This window comes from Canis lupus, chromosome 1 (assembly GCF_048164855.1).
Source record: "Canis lupus baileyi chromosome 1, mCanLup2.hap1, whole genome shotgun sequence".
In the NCBI taxonomy this organism is placed as follows: domain Eukaryota; kingdom Metazoa; phylum Chordata; class Mammalia; order Carnivora; family Canidae; genus Canis; species Canis lupus.
Genome location: NC_132838.1, coordinates 45,505,158 through 45,529,512, shown reverse-complemented (window position 1 = coordinate 45,529,512; position 24,355 = coordinate 45,505,158). Strand labels below are relative to the sequence as shown.

General features: G+C 33.9%; 1 protein-coding gene across 3 annotated transcripts in view; it reads right to left on the bottom strand.

The window, feature by feature from the left end:
- Positions 1-24,355, bottom strand: part of SCAF8 (SR-related CTD associated factor 8) — a 147,219-nt gene that overhangs the window by 78,489 nt on the left and 44,375 nt on the right. For all 3 annotated transcript variants that reach the window (XM_072828595.1, XM_072828585.1, XM_072828575.1), the window contains 11 exons: positions 23,496-23,649; positions 21,899-22,029; positions 18,857-19,033; positions 17,640-17,719; positions 15,812-15,929; positions 9,726-9,857; positions 9,353-9,465; positions 7,720-7,913; positions 4,354-4,454; positions 1,718-1,831; positions 77-233 (listed from right to left, as the gene is read on the bottom strand). In XM_072828595.1, the coding sequence (XP_072684696.1) occupies positions 77-233; positions 1,718-1,831; positions 4,354-4,454; positions 7,720-7,913; positions 9,353-9,465; positions 9,726-9,857; positions 15,812-15,929; positions 17,640-17,719; positions 18,857-19,033; positions 21,899-22,029; positions 23,496-23,649 (1,471 nt within the window). The remainder of the gene's footprint in view (positions 1-76; positions 234-1,717; positions 1,832-4,353; positions 4,455-7,719; positions 7,914-9,352; positions 9,466-9,725; positions 9,858-15,811; positions 15,930-17,639; positions 17,720-18,856; positions 19,034-21,898; positions 22,030-23,495; positions 23,650-24,355) is intronic.

Sequence of the window (24,355 nt, the reverse complement as noted above, 5' to 3'; positions counted from 1 at the left end):
TTATCATGCACAACTCTTATCAATTACAATCTTTTAAGCATACTTTTTTAAACAAAACTACCCTTAGTGTTCTTACCAGTATTTACAGTTTCCTGGTCAATCATGCCTCCTTCTGCAAAACCTTCCAAATCATCCACTTTAACTTTTTCCCACGGTATATATGTAACTCCAAGATCCACATCCCAGAATTGTTTATATTCTGTTTTTACACCTTTGTTTAAAGCCCAAGCAATCTATCAGGAATGAAGAGGGAAAAAAAAGAAAGCTCAGCTATACTGTGAAAACAAGGAAAACGCTCAAAATTATATTGTAAACAATGTAAACACATAAAGAAGTTGGACAAGCAACTGGATGCTAGAAAATTATACGTAAACAATGTAAACATAAAGAAAAGTAGTTGGACAAGCAACTGAATGTTAGAAAAATAGGAGGGATGCCTGGGTGGCCCAGCAGTTGAGCACGTGCCTTTGGCTCAGGGCATGATCCTGGAGTCCCAGGATTGAGTCCCACATTGGACTCCCTGCATGGAGCCTGCTGCTCCCTCTGCCTACGTCTTTGCCTCTCTCTCTGTGTCTCTTATGAATAAATAAAATCTTAAAAAAAAAAAAAAAGAAAAGAAAAATAAAAATAATAGCAGCCAAGAAGTTTTTCCATGTATTTTTTTCTTTTTGTTTTGTTTTTAAAATAAAGCCTGCATTAGACAGCAATGGCATTTATACCACAGGATTTATTTCCAGTTCTTACTAAAACAAACAAACAAAAAAAATCCCAAGCACATTTCCGGAAACAATCCAAATCTACTTTCACCATAAAAATGTGATAGCAATAATTAGTTAATAATAATTACACTAGCAATAATTAGAACAGTTATCATAATTTAAACAAATCCTTGGTAGTCCAGAAGACACTTTACACAGAGGAAGCTTTCTGCCATGAGATGACAAAGCACATACATATTAACCTTGAAAGTAATTTTTAAGTTTTTTTTTTTAAAGATTTTATTTATTTATTCATGAGAGACACAGAGAGAGAGAGAGAGGCAGAGACACAGGCTGAGGGAAGAGCAGGCTCCACGCAGGGAGCCCAACGTGGGACTCGATCCTAGGTCTCCAGGATCATGCCCGGGCTGAAGGTGGCGCTAAACCGCTTAGCCACCGGGGCTGCCCAATTTTTAAGTTTTTAACTCAGTTGCAGAAACTGATGGAATAAATTTCTTCAAGTAGCAGAAATAAAATGTAAATTTAGTCACATGGAGTAAAAATGAAAAAATATACAATAAACACTCAGTTTAAGAGGAAAACAAAATATACTTATTAATAAACCCTTCACAGTGGCCTTGGTTGTATAATACAAGATGTTAAAAAGGAGAAAATAATAATTATATAATTAAGAGGTATGAATAGGAAGCATTGGGAGTTAGAAGTGAATGAAAGATAAAATTGCTGGGATGTCTGGTTGGCTCAGTTGGTGAATCGTGTGACTTTTGATCTCAGGGTTATAGGTTTGAGCCCCACGTTGAGTGATTACTTAAAAATAAAAACTCATCAAAAAAAAAAAAAAAAAAAGAAAGAAAGAAAGAAAGAAAACTCAACAATACTGAAATAATAAACTTTTCTAGAAGTTTTTCCATAACATTAAAAAAGATGATGAATCAATTATAGGAACATTTTAATAATCCAATAAAACAAGAGCATGGATTCCTCCCCTCCAATCTCACCTTAATGACCTTGGACCCAATTTTATATGATCCGGAACTAAGTTTCTGAAGAGCCCGAAAAGCATCTTGTCGATGAACCATGCAGACGTAAGCACAGCCCCTGGGAGGAATCATCTATTAAAAAAATTTTTTTCTTTAGAAAGGGTAAAAATAAGGTATTCATTCTGACATTTATGGTTTAATGAAACAGATCACTGACTACTAAGACTGAATAGTTTTTCCCTTCTCTTCCTTTGGCTGCTTATTGGTATAATCCATGTACAAATGACTACTTAGTTTTAAAAGAATTAAAAAAACCTAGTTGGGTCTCACTCTAAGTCATAACATGAACAAAATCTTGAGTATCAGATGTCAATCAAAGTATTCCTAAAACAAAAAAAAAGTAAAATGACATGTAAATGATACCACCAGATAAAAAGAAAACAGTATTGTATGGCCAACATATGTGAAAGCATACAATATTAAAAAATTGAAAGTATTTCAATATTTCCAAGTGGCATACGGAGAAAGATTTTTTTTTTGTTTGGGAGAAGTATCTTATCCCTAATATAAGATCTACAATTTAAAACAAATGGTAAAACTTGTCAGTTGTATAAAACTTAATTTTGCCCAAGTGCTTCTGGACAAAAGTTTTAACACAAGAAAAAGAAAACAGACTTAGTGTTTTTAATTTCACTGAGTTCACTTCGAGCTACTTTCTAAACTTAATACCAAACTTCTCAAAAAAGAAATCTATCTAAACCCCTTAGAAACTTCTTCCTCTTTTGCAAGATAGGCCTAACTCTATCAATGCACTGAAAATTTTTCTTCAAGCTCATTAATGACCTACTAAGTGCTAAATCGAACAGACTTTTTTTTACTCAGTCCTCAAACTCCCCCAAGACTAAGTGAAAAGTTTATAAATTTTCCATCAAATTTTCAAATCCTAGATTTTATCATTAGCCATTCAATACACTTCAATTCACAAAATTACTCAGTGCCTATAATTCATAAGTACGACGCTCCTAAAAGTTAATACGCAAGAGGGAAGAAGATAAGGCAAACTAATGCCCAAATGACTACGGAACAAGCAAGACTATAAATGTCACAAGTAATGACGATCTAAATGCTACTTGGATTCAGGATCCATTCTGAGCAATGATTCCTGACTTTGCATTAGAATCACCTTATAAATTGTGGCATTCTGATAAGAATCTAGGGGTCTTGGGCATCCATATTCTTTCAAGTGTCAACACATTTCTAACACCTCAGCTAGAAGAAAACTAAAAAAAAAATCCAGAGGTTAGGGGTGTGTAGGTGCCTCAGTCAGTTAAGCTTCTACCTTTGGCTGACATCATGACCCTGGAGTCCCAGGAACAAAACCTGCATAGGGATCCCTGCTCAGCAGAAGTCTGCTTCTCTTTCCTTCTACTCTTTCCCTTCCCACCTCCCCCTGCTCTTTCAAACAAATAAAATGTTAAAAAAAAAAATTAGAGGTTATATGATTAAGGACTCCAGCAGATAATTATGTTTTGATAGGTGAAATTTAAAAAGAAAAGAGAGTAATAAGAAAAGCCTAAAACATTCACAGTGTAGAAAAAGAAACAGGACTCCTCTAAGTTGAAACCCTCAACCAATCATCTATTTACTGTCTGTGCAACTCAGGCAAATCACTTAGTCTCCTCACTGATAAAATAAACAATGGGAATTACTTAACCAGCTTCTTGTGAGGTTCCAATGAGATCATATATAGTTGAAAGTAGTATACGAAATGCTCAAACATTTCATATGAAGAGTGTTTTCATAAGGAAAAGCCAAGTTTGGTCATTTAATTTAAGGAATGTTAGGATCTAAGACTAGAAAGGAAAATCAGCCAATTTCCCGGTAAATAATGATAAAAGGTCTAACAGACATAGAAGTATAATAACAGTGAATAAAATCAGAGAGCTAACAAATTAGAAGGCTCCTCAAACAAATAAATTGCTATAAAACATTCCATTACTTAGTATTAGCCCCAAGGAAAAACGGCAGATCTTTGGGAAGAAGAAAATATTCAAAGAAAGAGACTGGGTGGAGCAAAAAGTACTGAAAAAAAAATCAAGTTGAGGAGTGCCAGTTGTTTCACATTACTGGGGTGCTGTGCCCACATAGGTTTTCCTGCCTCAGGTTTGCTTTGAGAGGGAGAGATGGGGAGACGAGGGAGGGTGCTTGTAAAAGACTTCGATCCCAAGTCCAATTGGGTCTCCACTACCACCTAAGTGCTCCATGGAGGTGACTACAATTCTGTGGGACTCAGTTTCCTCATTTTCATTATAAAAAAAAAGGGGAGGGGATGGAATTAAATTAGATCACAGATAGGGTTCCTATTAACCCAAACATTTCATGACTTAAGGAACCAAGGGCCAACTACACTGCAACAAAAGCCTTAAGAACATTTTGTTAGAATTCCATTAAAAAAGAAAAATTAATTAGGGAGATAAATAGCAGCAGAAATAAACACAGAAATGATTAAAATAAAATAATCCTTATAAAGATGTGAGTTATTAAAGGCAGATACTGTGGGGCTAATTAGGAACCAAAGTGATTCTTTTGTATAAGTGAAAATCCTCTATATATTATTGTTAACCTTAAATTCTTATATAAGAAGGGATACTTACATTAATGGATTCAATTTGTCCAAACTCTTCAAACAGATTGGTTAAATCTTGCTGAGTTGCCTTCTTATCCACCTGACCAACCCACAAAGTAGTACTACATACTGTCAAGACATAAAAGACAAATGACCTAAATCACACAGACAAAGCTACTTCTTTCAAGCAGCTGAAGAAAAAGCACTATTAACAATAATAAAATTTAAGACAGATATTTAAAAAACTTAATGCCATTTTTATCTGTTATGCTTAAAATGAACTAAAATTCCAGTTATCCATCCACATCTATTATGTGTTTTCAAGCCTGGATGAACATTTTAATCATCCATGGATACCTGGGTCTTACTCTAAAAGATGAAGGGTTATGGGGTATGATAGACTGAGACTTGGGAGTTTTAAAATTCTGTAGGTAATTCTAATATGCAACAAGGTCACAAAAACACTTCACTGCAATCCTACCTTTCACCTTTAATCTTTCTGTGCTGGAATGATTAAGTCAATGTTTCTTCCTACCAACTGTTAAATCTAAAAACAGCACCTTATCCTTAAGGAAATAATTTGTACAGAGATACAAATGGGGAAAAGGCTGAATTAACTTGTTATGAAAAACTTAAAAGATATTTAAACTGTGGGAAGCACTTCTTTTTAAGAAACAGAGCTACACATAAGACATCTTGCCTACTTTAAGCTGTACCATTCATGCCTCCATGAAAATTTCCTTTTCCTGAAGACACTTGTGAAAGATTTACAACAGCTGATATATTTGAGGAGTTTTAATATTTAGATTTACATTACTGTCATTTTTAAAGACAAAGTTTCCAGTCTTTAGATGGATGATCTTTTATCTATTATGGGGTAAACCTAAAGCAGGTTTTACTCTAGAGCTAATTTAGCCCAACACTAGCAACTATTACAAGATCTCTACTAAATGAAGGTTTTCAACCAGGTCTCTATTCCACCTGGTTTGAACTCTAAGGTCTTCCAGACCTGTGCTAGCTTTTAGGAATCATTCAGCTAACAGATTCTCTGGTAATGTTCTTACCCTACTTGTTCTTTGCCTCACAGAGTCTCACCCTACGTACACATAATTTAATATTCAACTAAAGTCTCAAGAAGCAATATATTCGTTTTATGCTCTTGCTGTAACAAAATACCTCCGATGAGTAGCTTCAAATACAAAAATGTATTCTCTTAAAGTTGTGAAGGTCTAAAATGGGTCAACAAAAGCCTACATTCTTTCTGGACACCCCTGGGGAGAATTTGTTTCCTTGACAAATTATCTGCATTCCTTGACTCATGATTCCGACTTCCATCTTCAAAGCCAAGTGGAGTCTTTCTCCTTCCATCCACACATCACCTTTTCTCTCGAACCTTCTTGTTTTCCTCTTATAAGGACCCGGGGATTACACTGAGCCCTTCTAGATAACTCAAGTTAAATCTTCCCATCCCTGATCGATCATACCACGTGAGGTAACACAGATACAAGTTCCAATAATTTGGCTATGAACATCTTTGAAGGACTATTATTCAACCTATCACAAACCCTCAGCAAATTTCTAGACCTCTTTCACAGAATAGTTCCCATCGCTTCATTAATCTACTACATCACAGCTGCTTTAATCTTCCTGAAATACATCCCATGTTTCCTCTATTGTTTTTCAAGGTAGTCGCTCTACAAATTTTTCCCACAGATTTTTTTTAAACCTAGAAAACAATAATGACTCTCCCCCATCCCATAAGGAGAGGACACTGATTCCTAGAATATTACTGCTTGTTGATGTTTCATATCCACTGAACTATTCATGAATACTCTTGTGTTCAAAGGACCAATGGTAGGGACATACTACTGTATGTGTTTAAAATGTGTTGGGGCCACATAAAATTGATACTGTTTTGGAGTAAGAAAGTTTTGAGGTAAAAAATGAGAGATACACTTTTCACTCTATTTTCTTATGTGCTTTCTGAATTTTCTTTTTTACACTTTTACTCATGGAAAAAAACCATACCAATAAAAAATACATTCCATGGTCAGTAACTACATAAATGGTGGCAGCTATAATATGACAAGTAAAGTGAGGAACTGATGGAAAAGACTCCATAAAAGCCCTATGCTAAACCGGTGATTCTGAATGTCCTAACAATAATCATGGGAGGGGATGCAAGCAGATAATTTATGGTCAGACCTTTGATGTTATTTATCAAATAGCACTAAAATGTTTGAATTTGGTCTTTCAATCCTGAGGGGATAAACAGAAATTTTCAGAGTTAGGAATATCAACATTACTGAATTAACACTGGCTCTCATAATCAGGTAAGATTCTGGCAAGATAGCTACAGATTGCTGAAATTGCCAGAACTTAGTAGTAAGTTGGATGTTGCCTTTAAATATAAGTCTGGATTTCCAGGATGACTCAGCAGTATAAGTTATACCAATTATTTATCTATCTCCATGGCAGAAAGAATTTATTTGGAGACCTTCAGAAATCAGACAACCTGATTGGTGTTCAGCTCTTGGCAAAGAATGAAAATTGCTCCATTTTATGTACTTTACCCATCTGCAGCCTGTTCATTTTAAAAATCCTAACGCAGTAGGAATCCTTCAAGAAGAATCTGGCACTAATTACAACTCACATTTCTACCAAGTGAACTCTCCTCAAACTCTCACTACTACCAAATTTGTTCTAATTATACATTACATATTAACATATAAAGGAGGGAAAGTTTGTACAATGGGAATCTCTCCCTTGGTTCTGATCCAGTAAGTTTATAATTAGCTTTAAAATTTACAGGCTTTTTTTTTTTTTTAAAGATTTTTTTTTTTAATTCATGAGAGACACACAGAGAAAGAGATAAAGAGAGAAAGAGAGAGAGAGAGAGAGAGAGAGAGAGAGGCAGAGGGAGAAGCAGGCTCCATGCAGGGAGCCAGATGTGGGACTCAATCTGGGGTCTCCAGGATCAGGCATTGGGCTCAAGGTGGCACTAAACCGCTGAAGCCTCCCGGGCTGCACTACATGCTTCCTTTAATAATTACTCCCCAGACCTGGTGGTCAGACTTGGTTGGTTATAACACTATGACTAGAAATCACAGTGTTCATTAAGAAGACATTAGGCCTAGCCCACTTTATAAATTATTGGTCAAGTTCTGTATTTTCTAATTTGCATTAAAAAGAAACAACTCTCAGTAATCTTAGTGTTTTAATAAAACCTGCTCTTCCCTTTCCTTTTCTCTCACTTTACAAAAATCAAGGATAAAATTACTCACTTACCAAATTACTTTCCAATTTCTTAATCTAAAAATACAGTTGACTTTAGCAATTAATGATTTTCTTACTATTTGTTGAAACCAAAGCTCTGTAAAAATATGTCACTTACCACTTAATGTTTTAGATCTAATTGGAGGTAATCCCTTCTTCTGTCGTTCTTTCTCCCTTTCTCTTGCTCTCCTTTCACTTGAGTATGAACGTGATGATTTCCTCTTTCTTTCTCTTGAGCGTGAGCGTGATCGCTTTCTGTGTTTACGCTTTCGAGAACCAGATCGTGACCGAGACCTTCGTTTTCTTGGTGATCTACAAAAAAATCTTATTTTACTTCTAACAACAATATTATTCTTCTGTTCAAATTTCTCACTTCTAGGTGAGGGGAAAAACACACACACACACACAAAAAAGGTTGTCTTATATTTAGCTACCTCTTAAAAAATGTTTAAGTAGAATGAAGTATCAAACATGCATTTTGTCAAATCTCTGTACTGCTCAGGCCCACAATGATTCTTACTAAGACCAAGGAGAATGAGATTCTATCCAGTAAAGGCCTTGCTTGCTTTCTTTAGTGTCTGGCAACTCATTTTCCAACAATAGTCAAGAATAGGAATGAAAGACTAAGGAAAATAGAAAGATCCTTAGATGATAAAGATACTGTATTCTTAAAATTTGGAAATAGAGAATGTTTCCAACAGAGCCATTAAGTTACTGAAGAATTCTCGTAAGTTTTCAACTTCTAAAATTTCAAGGTGCTTTTAAAATTTTCAAAGTGCCTCATCTTTAAATATAAGATGATACTGAAACATTGCTTTTTTTTTCTGTCAACCATATGCTACTGCACTGCTTCAAAATGCTTAATAAGGTGTTAAGACAAAGAAGCTGCTAAGATTTCAGCTCTAATACTGTAATTGCTTTAGCAAGATTACTCATTGACATGAGATGGGTTTAGAGAGCTGAACTCACAGGCTCTTGTTTACAAGAGGTAAATACAAAGAACTTCTTGAAACAAGTAATGACTGAAAGGTCATCAAAGATGATACTGCCCCTTTCCTAGCATACAATGCTCTGATTTTTAGCGGTATTCATGTGCAGAAAATAGGGTATATTAATATTAAAGACTAAGGACTTAAAGTTTTAATACAATTTGTAGCAAAAACAATGTATATAAAGTACATGAGAATTACCAGGTTAAGGAAACTTCAACTCAAATTTGAATAAGTATATTATGAGATTCAGCCATGCTGAAAAGCCCACAAAGAAAACCAGAGAATACACTTTATAATAATTTGATACTATGCTTAATGTCTGGAACAATTCTTATAATTTTATTTTTATGATCATTTTTGGTATTATTATAAGATGAAAACAAAATAAGAAATTAATGGAATTTCTTTTTTTATTAATGGAATTTCTAACACTGTTTCTCTATAGCTTGATTTAGCAGTTTTCAGAGGCGATAATATCCTGAGTGTAATCATATTATTAACTAAAATCATGTATAATCCCAAATTCATGGGATTATATGATATGACTGCAATTAATGTGTATTCTTCAAATAAATGGCCACAGATATATCCAATTCAAAAGAGAACAAGGCATTTTTCTATTTTTGAGATTCTGAATTTCTTCTCTCTGGAGAATGTAAGATGTCATTCTAAGAAAAACATTTCCTTTCATCCTGATACAAAGAAACCACCAACTTTTAAAAGTTCACACACAGCTACTCTTAAATATTATTGTAGAACCTTGAACGAGATCGTGAATGTGTTCTTGATCTTGAGCGAACAGCCACTTTCTTTGCTTCCTGTTCAAAGATCTCCTCTTCTACTCCATCTTGTCCTTCATCTATATCCATATCCTTGAAAGCCAAAAGAACAGCAAACAAAATGCCTGATTGAGATTCAGTATATACTGGCAATTCTGCCTTACAAAATATTCACTATAGTAGCATTAATGCCTAACAGTAAAATGGTTATTAGTATAGAGCTTAAGCGTGAAGAAAAAATATACAGGAAATTACCATTACTTTACATAAAAATAACATACTTTACATAAAATGATTATATATTTTTCTTTAATTTTAGAAATTTATGACCCAGAAAAACATTTACTTTTTACCTGTTGTTGAATATCTATAGAATCATCCAAATTTGCTTCAGGTTCAAGGAAATGCTGTTGACTGCTCCCTTGTGATGGTGATGCGGAATGCTCTGATCCAAATGTTCCCTCTTGACTATCCTGAGGGGTTGCCTATTGAGAATGTATACAAACACACAAACATTATTAAGAAACCATGCATATTATTACAACAGAATTTAAACATGTAAACATCACAAAGTTTTAAAAAGAAGTCAAACACATATAGAAATCCCACGTTAAATTGTTTATGTAATCACCTAAAATACTTTTGTACAAATCCAAGTTTTATACTTAAGAGCATGGAATATCTACATAAAAGGGAGAGAAGACTATCTTAGAACGGTAAGATCAAGAAGGTCTTCAAATTTCTAATTTGGAAAATATAAACACTGTACCTTTAAAAATAAAGGACTGCATCATAAATAATACATAATGGCACTCAGTTAAATGAATCTAGAATTTCAATGGCAAGTAGCATTTTTTATCAAATGCTATAAATTAAATGCTATAATATTTTCAATATAAAAATGTTTTATATTAAAGAACTAAGTCATACATTACATGTATAGAGGCAAAACAAAGCTCAAATACCACTATCAAATTAAATGATCTAGCAAAACAATTCTCAATTTGGGCCTTCCTCAACCTCCACCTCTAGGCATCTGCAAATATTAGGAAGTTACTCTGGGGTATGTAATACATTTCAAAAACTGATAAAAGATAGGTAATGAAGACTAACTGAAGCATTGTTTGAAATTTGAATCTCCTCTCCTCTTTTTTTGCTGGGATCAGATTTACAGTAACTTGATATAGTGACACTACTTACGTGATACTTATTAGTATGAACCTGATTTAACTGCAAGTATTATGATGTTATAAGAAAATTAATTATGAAAAAGTCTCCCTATACAAACTTTCCTAAAACATCTTTGTAGATGTTAAAGATTAATAAAAATAGTTCCTGGTAGTATAAAAGCTGGGAGCTACTGTAATAATTAACAGAGAAGAGTAACTCAAAAATACTATTTCTGCTACAAATTTTGTGATTGTGGAAAAATTACTGAATTGTGAAATTTGGTCTCCCTATCTATAAAAGGGATACCAGCATCATGACTACAGGTAACAATTTATTATAAAGATCAAAGTTGCTAAGAGACTAGATCTTAACTATTCCCACCACAAAAAAATGATAGTTTTATGACATGATCGAAGTGTTAGCTTACTGCAATACTTAAATGTATCAAATCATGATTTTGTACACTTTAAACTTACTATTATATTAATTATACTTCAGCAACATTTAAAAAAAAATCCTTACTCTAACGACATCTAATCTGAAAGAAAAGGCATAAAAATTAAGAGCCAAAAAAGGCATTTAAAGAACTGTTCCAAGTCTCTTACTTTATGAAGGAACAGGTTCTCTAAGAACGAGTAACATTTTCAAGGTTTAGAAATGAATTAGAGCTAAAGTAGAAAAGACCTCTTTGAGACACCTACTACACACCACGGTACTGGCCAAAACATCAGTAAGCAAGCATGTTCTTCCCAAACAAATCAAACACATTTTAAGCATAGTCCTTCGGGGCTTATGTCTTTAAAACAGATTAACAATAGAATTCTTAACACAGAAAGGGAATTTTCAGCTCCATCCTGAGTCTATTTGGTCCTAATTCTGTATGCATATATGCTTCGCATAATATTTTTCCTACTTCTCCATTTATCTTAAGCTTTGTATTCCTTTCACCCTTGTTTTTTGAACCTTATTTTTCTTTTTCTTTTTAAATTTTTATTTATTTATGATAGGCACACAGTGAGAGAGAGAGAGAGGCAGAGACACAGGCGGAGGGAGAAGCAGGCTCCATGCACCGGGAGCCCAACGTGGGATTCGATCCCGGATCTCCAGGATCGTGCCCTGGGCCAAAGGCAGGCGCTAAACCGCTGCGCCACCCAGGGATCCCTGAACCTTATTTTTCTATTTAATGGTTAACTCTTGGTATAACCACCAGGATCCACTGTAATTTTAGTTTTTGAGTTTTTTGTTGGAGTTTTACCCATTTGAAAAGACTGTAATTTCACGACCTTTATTCTTTCTTAGAGGTCTTATGAAGAAGTAAGAGAAAATTTACTTTAAAATTTCAACTAAGGGGTGCAGGGGTGGTGCAGTTGGTTACGCATCTGACTCATGCGTTTCTGTGCAGGTCATAATCTCAGGGTTGTGAGATGAGCCCCATGTTGGGCTCCATGCAAGCAGAGTCTGCTTAGGACTTTCTCTCTCTCTCCCTCTGCTCCTCCCTGCAACCCTGTGCAATCAGGCACATACACTCTCTCTCAAATAAATATTTAAAAACTGAAAATATTTAAAAACTGAAAATAAAAATTCAACTAAAACTTATCCTATTATCTTGCAATTAGCGATAGGTCCACTGGACCCTTCCCTGTATCTAAGATATGTTACAGGATCTTAGAGATCTTACTATCCTATATGTTGAAACATTTTGCTATTTCATCATCCTAAGAATTATTCTGTTATTATCCATCAATTATTCCCAATTACTTCAAGAAAGACTAAAATAATACAAAAAAAGAAAAAGCAATATAATTGTCATGAAGGGTGATTCAATAGTGAAATAAGAATCATCATCATCCAGTTTTACTGCATTACAAAAAATACTGTGTATTTCAAGATTAAAATGAGATTGGAGACACTATCTTTGTAGTATACTTTCAAGCTTTCCCTGATAGTTGAATATTTAGATTTTTCCATTTCTGTACATAATGGCAAGAAGAAAACTGACAGAAGAACATATTTCATAATTATTAGACAAAATAGAACATGAAAACAAAGAGCAGCATTTAGACTCTAATGATGATGGTGAAATTTAATAACTAAATGAAATATCAGACTATGAGTTTTCAGATGACCATACCCTAAATGTATTTCCCAAACTCCTAAACTGATGTCAGAAAAATGTGTCTTTAAGGCAAAAACAGGGTCTTTTCATCCACTCAGTCACTTAATAGGAAGGACTTTATCTTGCAGTATTTTGTAACAAGAACCTGGACTACTCTATTTTGCTAGAAGAACATGTGTCATTTGAATTTCATTGACACAAAAAGGTTTGCTACATTTCAATTATGTATATTAAAATAGTTCATAAAGTTTTTTTCCCCTACTCCTTTTAGTCTCACTTGTATAAACAATCTGTGAGATGAATTCAAATACATTTTTTTTTAAATTTCAAATACATTTTAAAAGGATCCATTGGACCCAGGTGGCAAATGACTATTTTTCTGATACACTGGTATACATCCTTAGTACATGTCCTGGTATACACCTCTAATTTCTTCAATGATGTCCTCATGTCAACCATCAATACTGAAAAAATAAAAGACAAAGATAACAGTAGCTAGCAGAAACTTCTTTCAAAGTTGGATTAACACTCATTAAGTGTCACATTTTTATCAGTTATAGATCCATGTTCCTCCCTTTTTTTCTGTATAAGTGACAAGAAACACTTTGTCAAAAGCTTTATTAAAATCCACACATGCTATGGCTATATAATCTTACAAGTTCAGTACCATGAAACGCAATTTATATGAGCCTAGACATCAAATCACTTAAAGCAACTCAAGGGCTCTTAACACCCACCCATCTTAGGTTTTATCATGCTCAATTCTACTCTTTCCATTATATTCTCCGACATAAAGAAAACCGAACCAAAGTGTTACATATGACAGATCCTGAGAAATGCTCCTCAGAAGTGCTCTGTTTACAGAGGTTTTCTATTGTTAGGGATACTAGATATCAACTGACATGCAGGTTAGGGCTGCAATGAGTAGGGTGGCACCAGCAATCAGATTCCTTTCTCTAAGACACTGTTAAGGACTTTTAGGCAGCCATAATGAGTTCACTGATAAACAAAAATGCTTCATTTTTCTGCATATCTCACCCTGTTTTATTTTATTTTATTTTTTTTCTTTTTTTTTTTTTCACTCTGTTTTATACAGACTAAGGCAACTGGTTTGGAAGAGCCAATTATACAACTTATTAAATTTAATGGTTACTCTGCTGATACACAGTTTCCAATTTGAAATTTGTCATAGGTTTTGAACACTATCTACTTGATGTATTAGAAAAGTTTTCATCATTCTCTTTCTTCAACACTCAGTTTTGAACAAAAGCTTTTAAGAACATCTAATTCTTTCAAAAGGATCTAATCACTGTATCCTTTAAAATTTTGGAGATAATGTATTAACTAAGCCCAGAGCTCTATTTTTCTTTGGTTGGTGAGATTCTTAAGACAGAATAACCCTGGAAAACAGGGAAGAAATCAGAGAGGGAGGCAAAACATGAAAGACTCTTTAACTATGGGAAAGAAACAAGGTTGCCGGAGGGATAGTGGGCGGGGGAATGGGGTAACTAGATGACGGGACATTAAGGATGGTGCATACTGTGCTAAGCACTGGGTGTTATATGCAACTGAGGAATTACTGAACTCTATACCTGAAACTAATGATGCACTATATGTTGGCTAATTGAATTTAAATAAAAAGAAAAGAAAAAAGAATAATCTTCTCTCAAGTTTCTAGGAATTTTCACTTCAATAATTTGGTGCTAATTTTAAGAGTACTACACTGTGACTTTACTGCTTCTGCTAAACCTTCTGAAAGGAAACTGGAACAAGGACAATCAAAACTGCCAACTTTACAGCTGGACAAATCTTGTTTGGATAGACTCTTCCATCATGACTACCCCTTGCCTCTATAACAACTCTCTAATTTTTTATAACATCACTGACAACCGGTTTCTTTTCACTGATTTACTACTTGTGTTTTTCTTTAAACAACATCCAAATATTCTACATCATGCTTTCTTTAAAGCTCCTGAATTCTCAGGCAGATATACCTGCACAACATAAAATACTACACCTACTCTAACCACTTCTATCAGAATGTTTCTTTATAAGAAGATATAGAATTCCATTCTCCTAATTCCAGGTATAACTTCCAACCTAGCAAATACCATTAATGTCCACTTTATGATTACTATTTGATTTAAAAGGAAAAGTTCAGATCCCAGCAGTATCTAAGGTTTTCTATTCCTTAAATCTAAAGTAACTCTTCTCTCTTATTTCCACTATCGTTCACTTGTACCTCTATAATTGAAACTAGAATTCTGCCGTGTCCATACAAATATACGTGCTCTATTAGAGAAAAGGTTACTTGAGGGCCAGATGCTTCTTTGTTCATCTCTGTATATATCCTTTGTCTAACAATACATTGCTCATACTTTAAAAACATGTGTAGCATTATTTTAGTGCCAAAAAATTTTGGATATTAGGAATAAGTATGATTGTGGGGCATTTGAAAACACTGATATTCTAAACAGTTTACACCTGTAAGTATTTCTCATGTGGAGTAAAAATAGGCTTTATAATGGATTAACCCTGCCTTTGCAACTTGACATGTTTTATCAATTCTAAGGTATGATTCTTCACATATAATCATCTCTGTAATTTATGAGATTTTTTTTAACTCTATGAGATATTGTACTTTTGAAGTGATTAAAAATTGTTAGCTACACATAAAATAACAGTATGTCTTAAGACTAATGATATATTAGCTTTATGGTTTTGCAATGGATATTTAATTCCACTAAGACACAGTAGAAGTCAATGATATCTCATAGCATTAAATGTAATCATGACTCGTAAACTTCCTGCCATACAGTAATAGCCTAATTAAAGGCAATCTATTTTGCCCTCATCACCATCAACAAAAGCAAAATCATCATGATCTTGCTTGAAAGGGAATTGAGTGGAGAGAAAAGTACATGAAGTTTTAAGTTGTAATACTGAAACACAATCTCTGTCTTCCACTGCTGGTGTATGTGTTCTGGGTTCTATAGACCTAGAACACATTCTGATAACAGAAAAGACTATAAACATTCTGAAAAGGCTGATCTTCCTAGCAATAAAATTGAAGAAAAATCACTGTTTGAGAAACACCATTTTATAGAATGCAGATAGCAATAATTCTAAAGACCACAAGATGGAGTTATAAACCTTTTGAGGCTGTTGCTGTTCTAGGAGTTGCTGTCTGAGATGTTCAAGGTTTTGCTGTTGTAGTTGTTCTGCTATCTGATGAAAAATGGAATTGTTCACAGATTCTGAAACATGAGAACTAGAAGGAAAAACAAGTAGAAATATGTTTTAAAACCCAGTGAAGGTAATATAAAAATAACTGATTTTTCAACCCCCCATGCCAATTAAATGAAACATACTCTACTACAATGTTTACTTTTTAAATATTAACAGAAAATGGAATACCTCAGAACATTAATATGTTAAAATAGAAAGATACTCTTCAACAATCTTTCAATAGATGGATAACATGTTAAAGATACTCTGATGGAAGATCTGTTATTATGGTCTCACACTATTAAATACATATAAATTAGTATCTTTTACATTAGCACACTTTACGAAAATCTCAATTAAATATATAAAAACAGTTAAAAGTATTTAAACATTGTCACTTTAACTCCTTCTCTAACTATACGATAGTGGGAGAAATGGTCTATCAATCAATACATGTGAAATCTACAATTGTAATTGACCATAAACTTTATAAAACTAATCCGCTTTCTTTAGAAAAGCATTCACATTATTAGGTATGTTAACAGAAACAGTACTTAGATAAGAGGAAATAATAATTTAACTAAACTCTGGGAAATTCACACCTGGAATACACCTGGAATTCTGGGTGCCACAAGGTAAGACATGAACAAAAAAGAGGGCATCCCAAAAGGGGCAATCAGGATGGTGAGAAGTCTTGAAACAGTTGAAAAAAAGTGTACTTCATCTGGAGCAAATAAACCTAAGGGGAAGAATGATACCTAACTTCAAATATTGAAAGGCTATGTCTCAAAAGATAATGGATCAAATTTGTTTCCTTGCTTCAGAATGCAAAATGGATAAATGTGTATCAAGTAAATCAAACAGGATTCAGTAATAAAAGATTATTTAACTTCTCATCATAGAAGGCATTATAACATTATAAAAATACCCAATCAAAACCATTAAAAGATTCTTAAATTGTTCAGGACACTGATCTACATGATCTCAAATGTTTCTCTTCTAATTTTATAATTCATAATCTAAAATACAAGTTTTAATTTTTCAAGTAAAATCTTTTTTTAAAGTAAAATCTCTTTACCAAAAGGATATATATATGTCTTTTTATGCATTACATAAATATATTTTAAAAGATATTATCCCAGTACATTAAATTAATAACCTCTGCTTGAAATAGCATTCCCAGAGGCATCATCATCATCCTTCCTCCATCCTCCCACCTTCCACGCCCCCACTCTCCAACATCCTCTTCCCCACTTGCCCTTTCTCAAACCCACAAGAAAAGAAAATCACTAATCTAAATAAAAATATGTAATACATATCTTTAAAAATAAAATCCCCTATAATCCCAATCCTGGGAGTCAGATACACTCCCAGAATTTGATAAAATTCCTAGAACTGGTCATTGACACTAGAAGCAAGCTTCTTTCCCATTATTTCAAATATTCTTACAATTAAATAACTTAAAGCCTAATACAGATATAGAAAATATCACAACTGTATCTACAATTCTTCTATAAAGGATTTTGATATATCCCAAATTAACTGCAAAGATCTGAGAAAGGAGTCAAAATAAATACGGAGGCAACAAGACAGCAAATCTACCATCTTTCTGTAATGTTAGAGCTCAATAGCCTGAAATTATATCCCAATTTATTCAAAGTATACTTGGTAGTTCAGAAAACAATGTCCCATCCAATGTTTATAATAATAATGGGAAAAACTTATGGTTATAAAGAAAAACAACAATTCTTACAGTTGAGAAGCTGAAATTTCCTTTTTAGGTTCTTCGCTATGCTCAGAATCTTCCCCAAAATCAAACCTATCCATCAACTTCTAAGTGAGAAAGGGGGAAACAAAAAAAAAAAAAAGGAGAAAAAGATTAAAAGTGCTTTACACAAAAATAAGGTAGAAGTGCTATTCTGAATGTCAGTGACATCCCATTAATTTACCTCTATCACATAATACATAAATGTTTTATATAATTTTGTTGTGCTATAATAAAGCATTTAATTTGAATGAATCTTTATTTTTAAAGTACTTTGACATACACTGTCTTATATAACAAATCACAACACAGATTAAATATTAATGATCGTAGAAGAGAAGACTGGATTAAAATAATTAAGTGCCTTGCCAATAGTAATAAAGCTTGATTAAAAACACCTAGGACTATAATCAACAGATCTATTCCTAGTATATTTCTCTTCTTAGGATGCTCTACTGTCTTCTAAATGATCAATTTGAAGTTTTTTCTTATGCGGTTTAGCTTTTTAAGTAGGCTCCATGCCCAGCATGGAGCCCAATGCGGGGCTTGAACTCATGACCCTGAGATCAAGACCTAAGCTGAGATGAAGAGTTTGATGCTTAACTGAGTCACCCAGGTGCCCCCTATGTGGTGTAACTATTAAATTTTCAGACTAAATTAGGCTGACAGCTAAAAAAGTCTAAGTAATAACATAATAAATCAGTATTTTCCTAAAAATAAAGTAGCAGAAACAAAAATATGGATAATACTTCCAAGTATTTTAATAGTCTTATAATTAACAAGAATATTGAGGCTATTATACAATAAATTATACATGAAAAAAATTTCAACTTTAAAACCACTATCCTTTATAGATAGGCCTCAATTTATAATATTACAGTGTAGAGAAGTTTTCCTGTGAATTTTCACATTTTCAACAATTATAATTTTAGCAGGTTAAAATTTTAGAATATAGAACATCAAAATTAGTATATTTGTAACATACATAAAAGAAATTAGAAAATTCAGAAAATTATCATTTGCCTCAATGTTACCATATCTGTCAGAAATCTGTAAATCTTTCGTAAAATTCATAATGAATTATACAGTACAGCATATACTAGAATGGTTCTATAATAAAATGCTATTTACAGAATTAGAATCCACATGATAGCATACAGAGTTTAATACTTCATACAGAACTGATCTGATAACTTAATGTCTACCTTGTTGAAAGCCACTCCCTGTTCTAAGGGGTTCAGGGTGTTGGCCGCTGCAGCTGCAGCAGTAAGCTGTGCTGTGAGAGCCTGCAACTGCACAACAAGACCAGCATCCAGGGCCTGAAGAATAGAAGGCTGAGGCTTTTGCTGTTGTAGTTGTAAAGTCTGTATCAACTGCTGAAGCTAGAAGAGAAAAAAGGAAAATTATTACAAACAGATGCAGAATTTATCTGTAAGAATGCCCATCTTTTCAATAACATTCATTGTTGTACAGTCTTTGGAGATCAAGAAAAAATAGATACTAACTCAAAACAAGTTAATTTTTTAATAAAATATTTTTTGTGTGTCCCATATACAATAATCCTTAATAAGTTTGTCTTGCTTCTAGAAAGCCAGGGAACTTAAGCCAAATAAAGTGGTCATACCATGACAGATAAAGAACTCATCACATATAGCTCTTTTATTTAGAGTCCGGGTGTGTGTGGTCATACCATGACAGATAAAGAACTCATCACATATAGCTCTTTTATTTAGAGCCCCCTCTCAGAGCCCCAAAAAGACTGCATGCTGAGCATGGAACCCAAAGCAGGGAACCTGAAGCAGAGCTCCCAAAGCAGGGCTCTACATGGGGTTTGATCCCATGACCCTGGGCCAAAATCAAGAGTTGGAGGCTCAACTGACTGAGCCACTCAGGTGCCCCTTCACTAAGCTTTTCATTCCTTCCTCAATTAACTCCTTAATCTCTGTAAAAGAACAAGCACTGACAACAACTGCTTTTGCTATCTTTCAGATTTACCATTGGACAACACAATTCCTGAAAGCAGAAAAACAAGTATGAAATTGGGTCTCTTGGAGCAGTCTGAAACTAAGGAAATTAAAGGTGAATAGTGCCAAAAGGAGTTGAAATAAATCCCTGTTCCCTCTATTCGTCTATCCTCAAAAAAGCAGAAACAACAAACACTAAGATCCTGAAGATATTTCATAGTTAAGTAAACCCTATGTACATCTTAGAAATAATTAATACTTTCCTAAATCAAGACCTAAACCTGAGTATAAATCTGAAAATTATCAATTTAGAATAGAAACAAGACATGTGAACTGTTTTAAATAAAGATCAACTTATAGTGAGAGAAGGTACAAAAGCCATCCAAGAAGAAAGTAATTTCATGCCTATCTAAAATAGCTACATTAAGAAACAAACTAGAGTCATTTGGCAACCAAATAAACAATGGCTACAAACTACTAATGTGATAGCAAAGAAAGTAATACCAAAATATCTAATAGCTTAGTTACTACACTGAGGAGGTTCCAGAACAGATAGGGAGAGAGGGAGTGGGAGGAGGGAAAGGAGAAAAAAAAAGGAGGGAGAAGAAGAGAGGGAGGAAAAAAGGGGGTAAAGAGTTAATACTGTATTTTCTCCTCTACACACTTTAACTGCTGCTTTTGACATCCCCATTTTTCCAGATAGCACTGTTACTGTTTCAGTCAGTTTCAAACCACTGCAGCATCCTACTTTTCCTTCTACTCTGACTTATCATTCTATCAATTACTATGTGTTCTTAACTCTCTTTTACTATCTGTTCTGGAAAAATCACTTTTCCTGCCAAAAGTATTTATTTTAATAAGTTTCTTTTAAATGAGACCATGTGCTTTATGATTTTTAAAATATTATCACAAAATGAAATTAATAATTTGATAATTTTATCTAGTATCCAATTCAGTTTCCCAACTGCCCCCAAAATGGAGAAGCTGGATCAAATCTAGAACTATAACTGAATTGGTTTTTCCATGTTTAAGACTCTAAAATGGTCCCTTTTATTTTTGAGATGGTCATTTTAGAGAGTCTGCAACCCTACTATTTATCACATATTCATTACTTCCCTTCTTTTATCATTGTTATCAAAACAAAGATACTTCCTATCTCTAGGTGTCCCTCCTCTCCCATCCACTAAAGTACTGTTCATATCAGTCACTTCAACATAAAAATCTCTGGCAATTCCCCACTGCTTAGCATATGAACCGTTTGTTTTTCAGCCTACCATTTCTGTCTTCCGAAACCCAAGTCCACTTAGGTCTACCATGTTAACTTTGTCATCATTAACTTACACGCACAGGCCAATCTGATCCCCCAGACATCTCAACTCTAAAAAATATTTGTATACCCAACACTGTTACAACTCTGTACACTATTCACTCATTCTACAAAATGTAGCAAACATCTGCTACAACCTAACACTGGAGACACAGAAGTGAACAAAATAGACGAAAAAAATTCTTATCCTTGTAGAGCACACATTCTGGTGCGAAGAGACAGAGAAAAAAATTACATAATGTAATAGAAAGAAAGGTGATATAGGGAGTACAGGGGATGAAAGAATGTACAGTTTTAAATAGTTTTTTGAAGGCCTCACTGAGGTGATATTTAAACAAAAACTTAATCATGAAACCTCATGATTATTTGGAAGAAGAGTCTGGGTGTTCTTATTGCACAGATCACAATTAATTTGGTTTTTAAAGGACAGGTTAAAAAAAGGAAATGTGAAGAATGGCCTATCTTCAAACTCTTCCACAACTAGTTCCACTTCAAGTCTCATTTCAAATGACACTTCCTCAAAAATACCTTCTTTTGGCTACCCTCTCTAATTCTGACCCCTCCTCCCAAATCCAATCATTCTAAAAATTTACCGTTTTAAGTCACGTATCACTACCTAAATAAAGTTATAGACTTTTTTATTATTTGTCTCAACACAGAAAGACATCTTTCCTAAGAGAGAATTACCTGTCTTGTTACTGGAATAACAATAGCATCTAATAATGTCTGGCACAAACTATGTGCTAAGTCAGTATTTTGGCATAAAATGAAGTTTTTACAAAACAGTGCATAAAATGATGCCTTACTAAATTAAAAGCAAGTTACAGAATACTACTTATAGTGTGATCTCATTTTTACAGAAATAACACATACTCTTTAGGTGGTACATTATGAAATAAAACATCAAGAAAATAATGAGTTCTAAATCATTATTATTTAACAAAATAAATGCTCACCTGTTGGCCTTGAGGACTTTGTAGGATTTGAGCTACTGCTGCAAGTGTATCTGTGTTTGTTATCTGAGATACCCATGGATCCGGTAAACCCTGGACCACATTGGCTGGAGTAACAGGTGTAACAGGAGTTCCTTTTAAAAAAGACATCACACCCACCCAAACAAATATTTAAGTAAAATAAGACTTGGAAAGATAGATTTGCTATGTCACTTTTTAAAAATATATACAAACTTAAATAAATGTTTATATTTTATTAATTACAGAATATGTAAGTTGAAAAAAAATAACCGAAGGATCTGTCTATACTTGTTCTCATTAACTCAGCTGCTATTTTAAAGGAGCCTACAATGCTTAGAAGTCACTAAAAATCTTACTACAGGGGCGCCTGGGTAGCTAAGTCTATTCAGTGTCTGCCATCATCTCAGGTCATGATCTCAGAGTCCTGGGATCAAGCCCCAAATCAGGATCCCTGCTTAGCAGGAACCCTGCTTCTCCATCTCCCTCTGCTGCTGACCCTGCTTGTACTCTCTCTCTAATAAAGTCTTAAAAAAAAAAATCTTACTACAGAAGAAAATTCAATGATATGAAGAAATATTAAAAATATAATAAAAAAATTACAAAAGAGTAGGTATAATATAAAACTATTTTTGTTTTGGGGAATCCCTGGGTGGCTCAGCAGTTTAGCGCTGCCTTCAGCCCAGGGCTTGATCCTGGAGTCCCGGGATCGAGTCCCACATCGGGCTCCCTGCATGGAGCCTGCTTCTCCCTCTGCCTATGACTCTGCCTCTTTCTCTCTCTGTGTCTCTCATGAATAAATAAAATCTTTAAAAAGAGAAAATCTTAAAAAAAAAAACAAAAAAACAAAAAAACTATTTTTGTTTAAGAGGGATATATATGTGTATTGACACAGATACACACAACAAAAACTAAATATATATCAGATGTTGATTCCTGAACTATGATAATAGGTTAAAATGTCATTTAAATATTCTTTAAAAAACAAGATTTTGAAATATTACTGAAGCATTCTTGGTTCCATTAAATAATTTTTTCAGGGTTCCTTATAAATATTGCTCCCCTACCATACTACGAGTTGCTTTACATGAGGGACGCCTGGGTGGCTCAGCAGTTGAGTGCCTGCCTTTGGCCCAGGGCGTGATCTGGAGTCCTAGGTTCGAGTCCCACATCGGGCTCCCTGCATGGTGCCTGCTTCTCCCTCTGCCTCTCCCTCTCTCTCTCTCTGTGTGTCTCTCATGAATAAATAAATAAAATCTTAAAAAAAAAAAAAAAAAGAGTTGTTTTACATGCAAGTTTATAGACAGCCTAAATCAGGAAAAAACCTATGTGACGTATCAGTTTCCCTAAGTTCATTATATTTAGGTTTCTAGGGATTTAAAACTTCAGCTTTTCAGTTTTTAGGAAAGCATTCCACACAAATATAAATTGAATTTATTGTTCCTTCAAATTACATTTCCTTTCAATTACCTAATGCTCGATAATTCTCCCGCACTGTCAAACTATTACTTTATATATGAATAATCACCTGAAAGACTTAAGTAGAATATTTAAAAAACAAATCTCTATCAAAGTAACATACCTGGGGTATTGCTCATAGCTGCAGTAGTACTGGCCAAAACAGGTGTAACAACTGGGGGAGGTATCCCTGCTGCCATATCCAAAAGAGGCTGAATAATCTCACTCTTAAACACATTATTCTTCTGCCATAGATTTAATACTCTCACTATTTTACTCTAGAGGAAAAAAGAAAAATGACATTTTGATTTTTTTGCTTTAAAAATTTAGCAGTTATTTCACAGAGACTATTCAAATAGTGAATGGGAACGATGGATTAAAATATTTCTACAGTACTTTCCACCCCTGAAATCATGTTTCTGGAATTCTGATTTGCTAATCTTAACATATTTGAAAAAAATGTTCGTTTTGATACATGTACAAGGTAAATGAAAGCTACAGTTAGCAGAAGATAGGAATAGCAACTAGGTTTCAAGCTTCTATGTGAAAGCCTAATGAGATCGATGGTTATGGTTGCCTGGAGACTGTATTAAGGCTGCTGAGGTGATCAGGATTCATCTTAGCACCAAAGCTGTATTTACAGGTGATTTTAACTTTAGGTTTTAAGCAAATAACAAACTTCAAGACAAGTCCTTACCTTAAGTAACTTTTAAAACATTTAATATTGCAATCAACCCTATCAGAAGAGTAAACTAAATCTCCAAATGACATCCAAAATATGTAAACTTCTAATACCTTTGAGCACACATAAAGAATCCTTTTTTATTCTCTTTCAGGATCCAAAGCCTTCTTTTTATGTAGTACAGAATATTTATTCATTCAGATCTAGCAGACTTAGTAGTGTGGTTTCCAGCACTAATAAAACTCTACCACAACAAAAGAATTTTAAAAATCTGGTTATTTTTTATTAACTGTTTAGCAAAT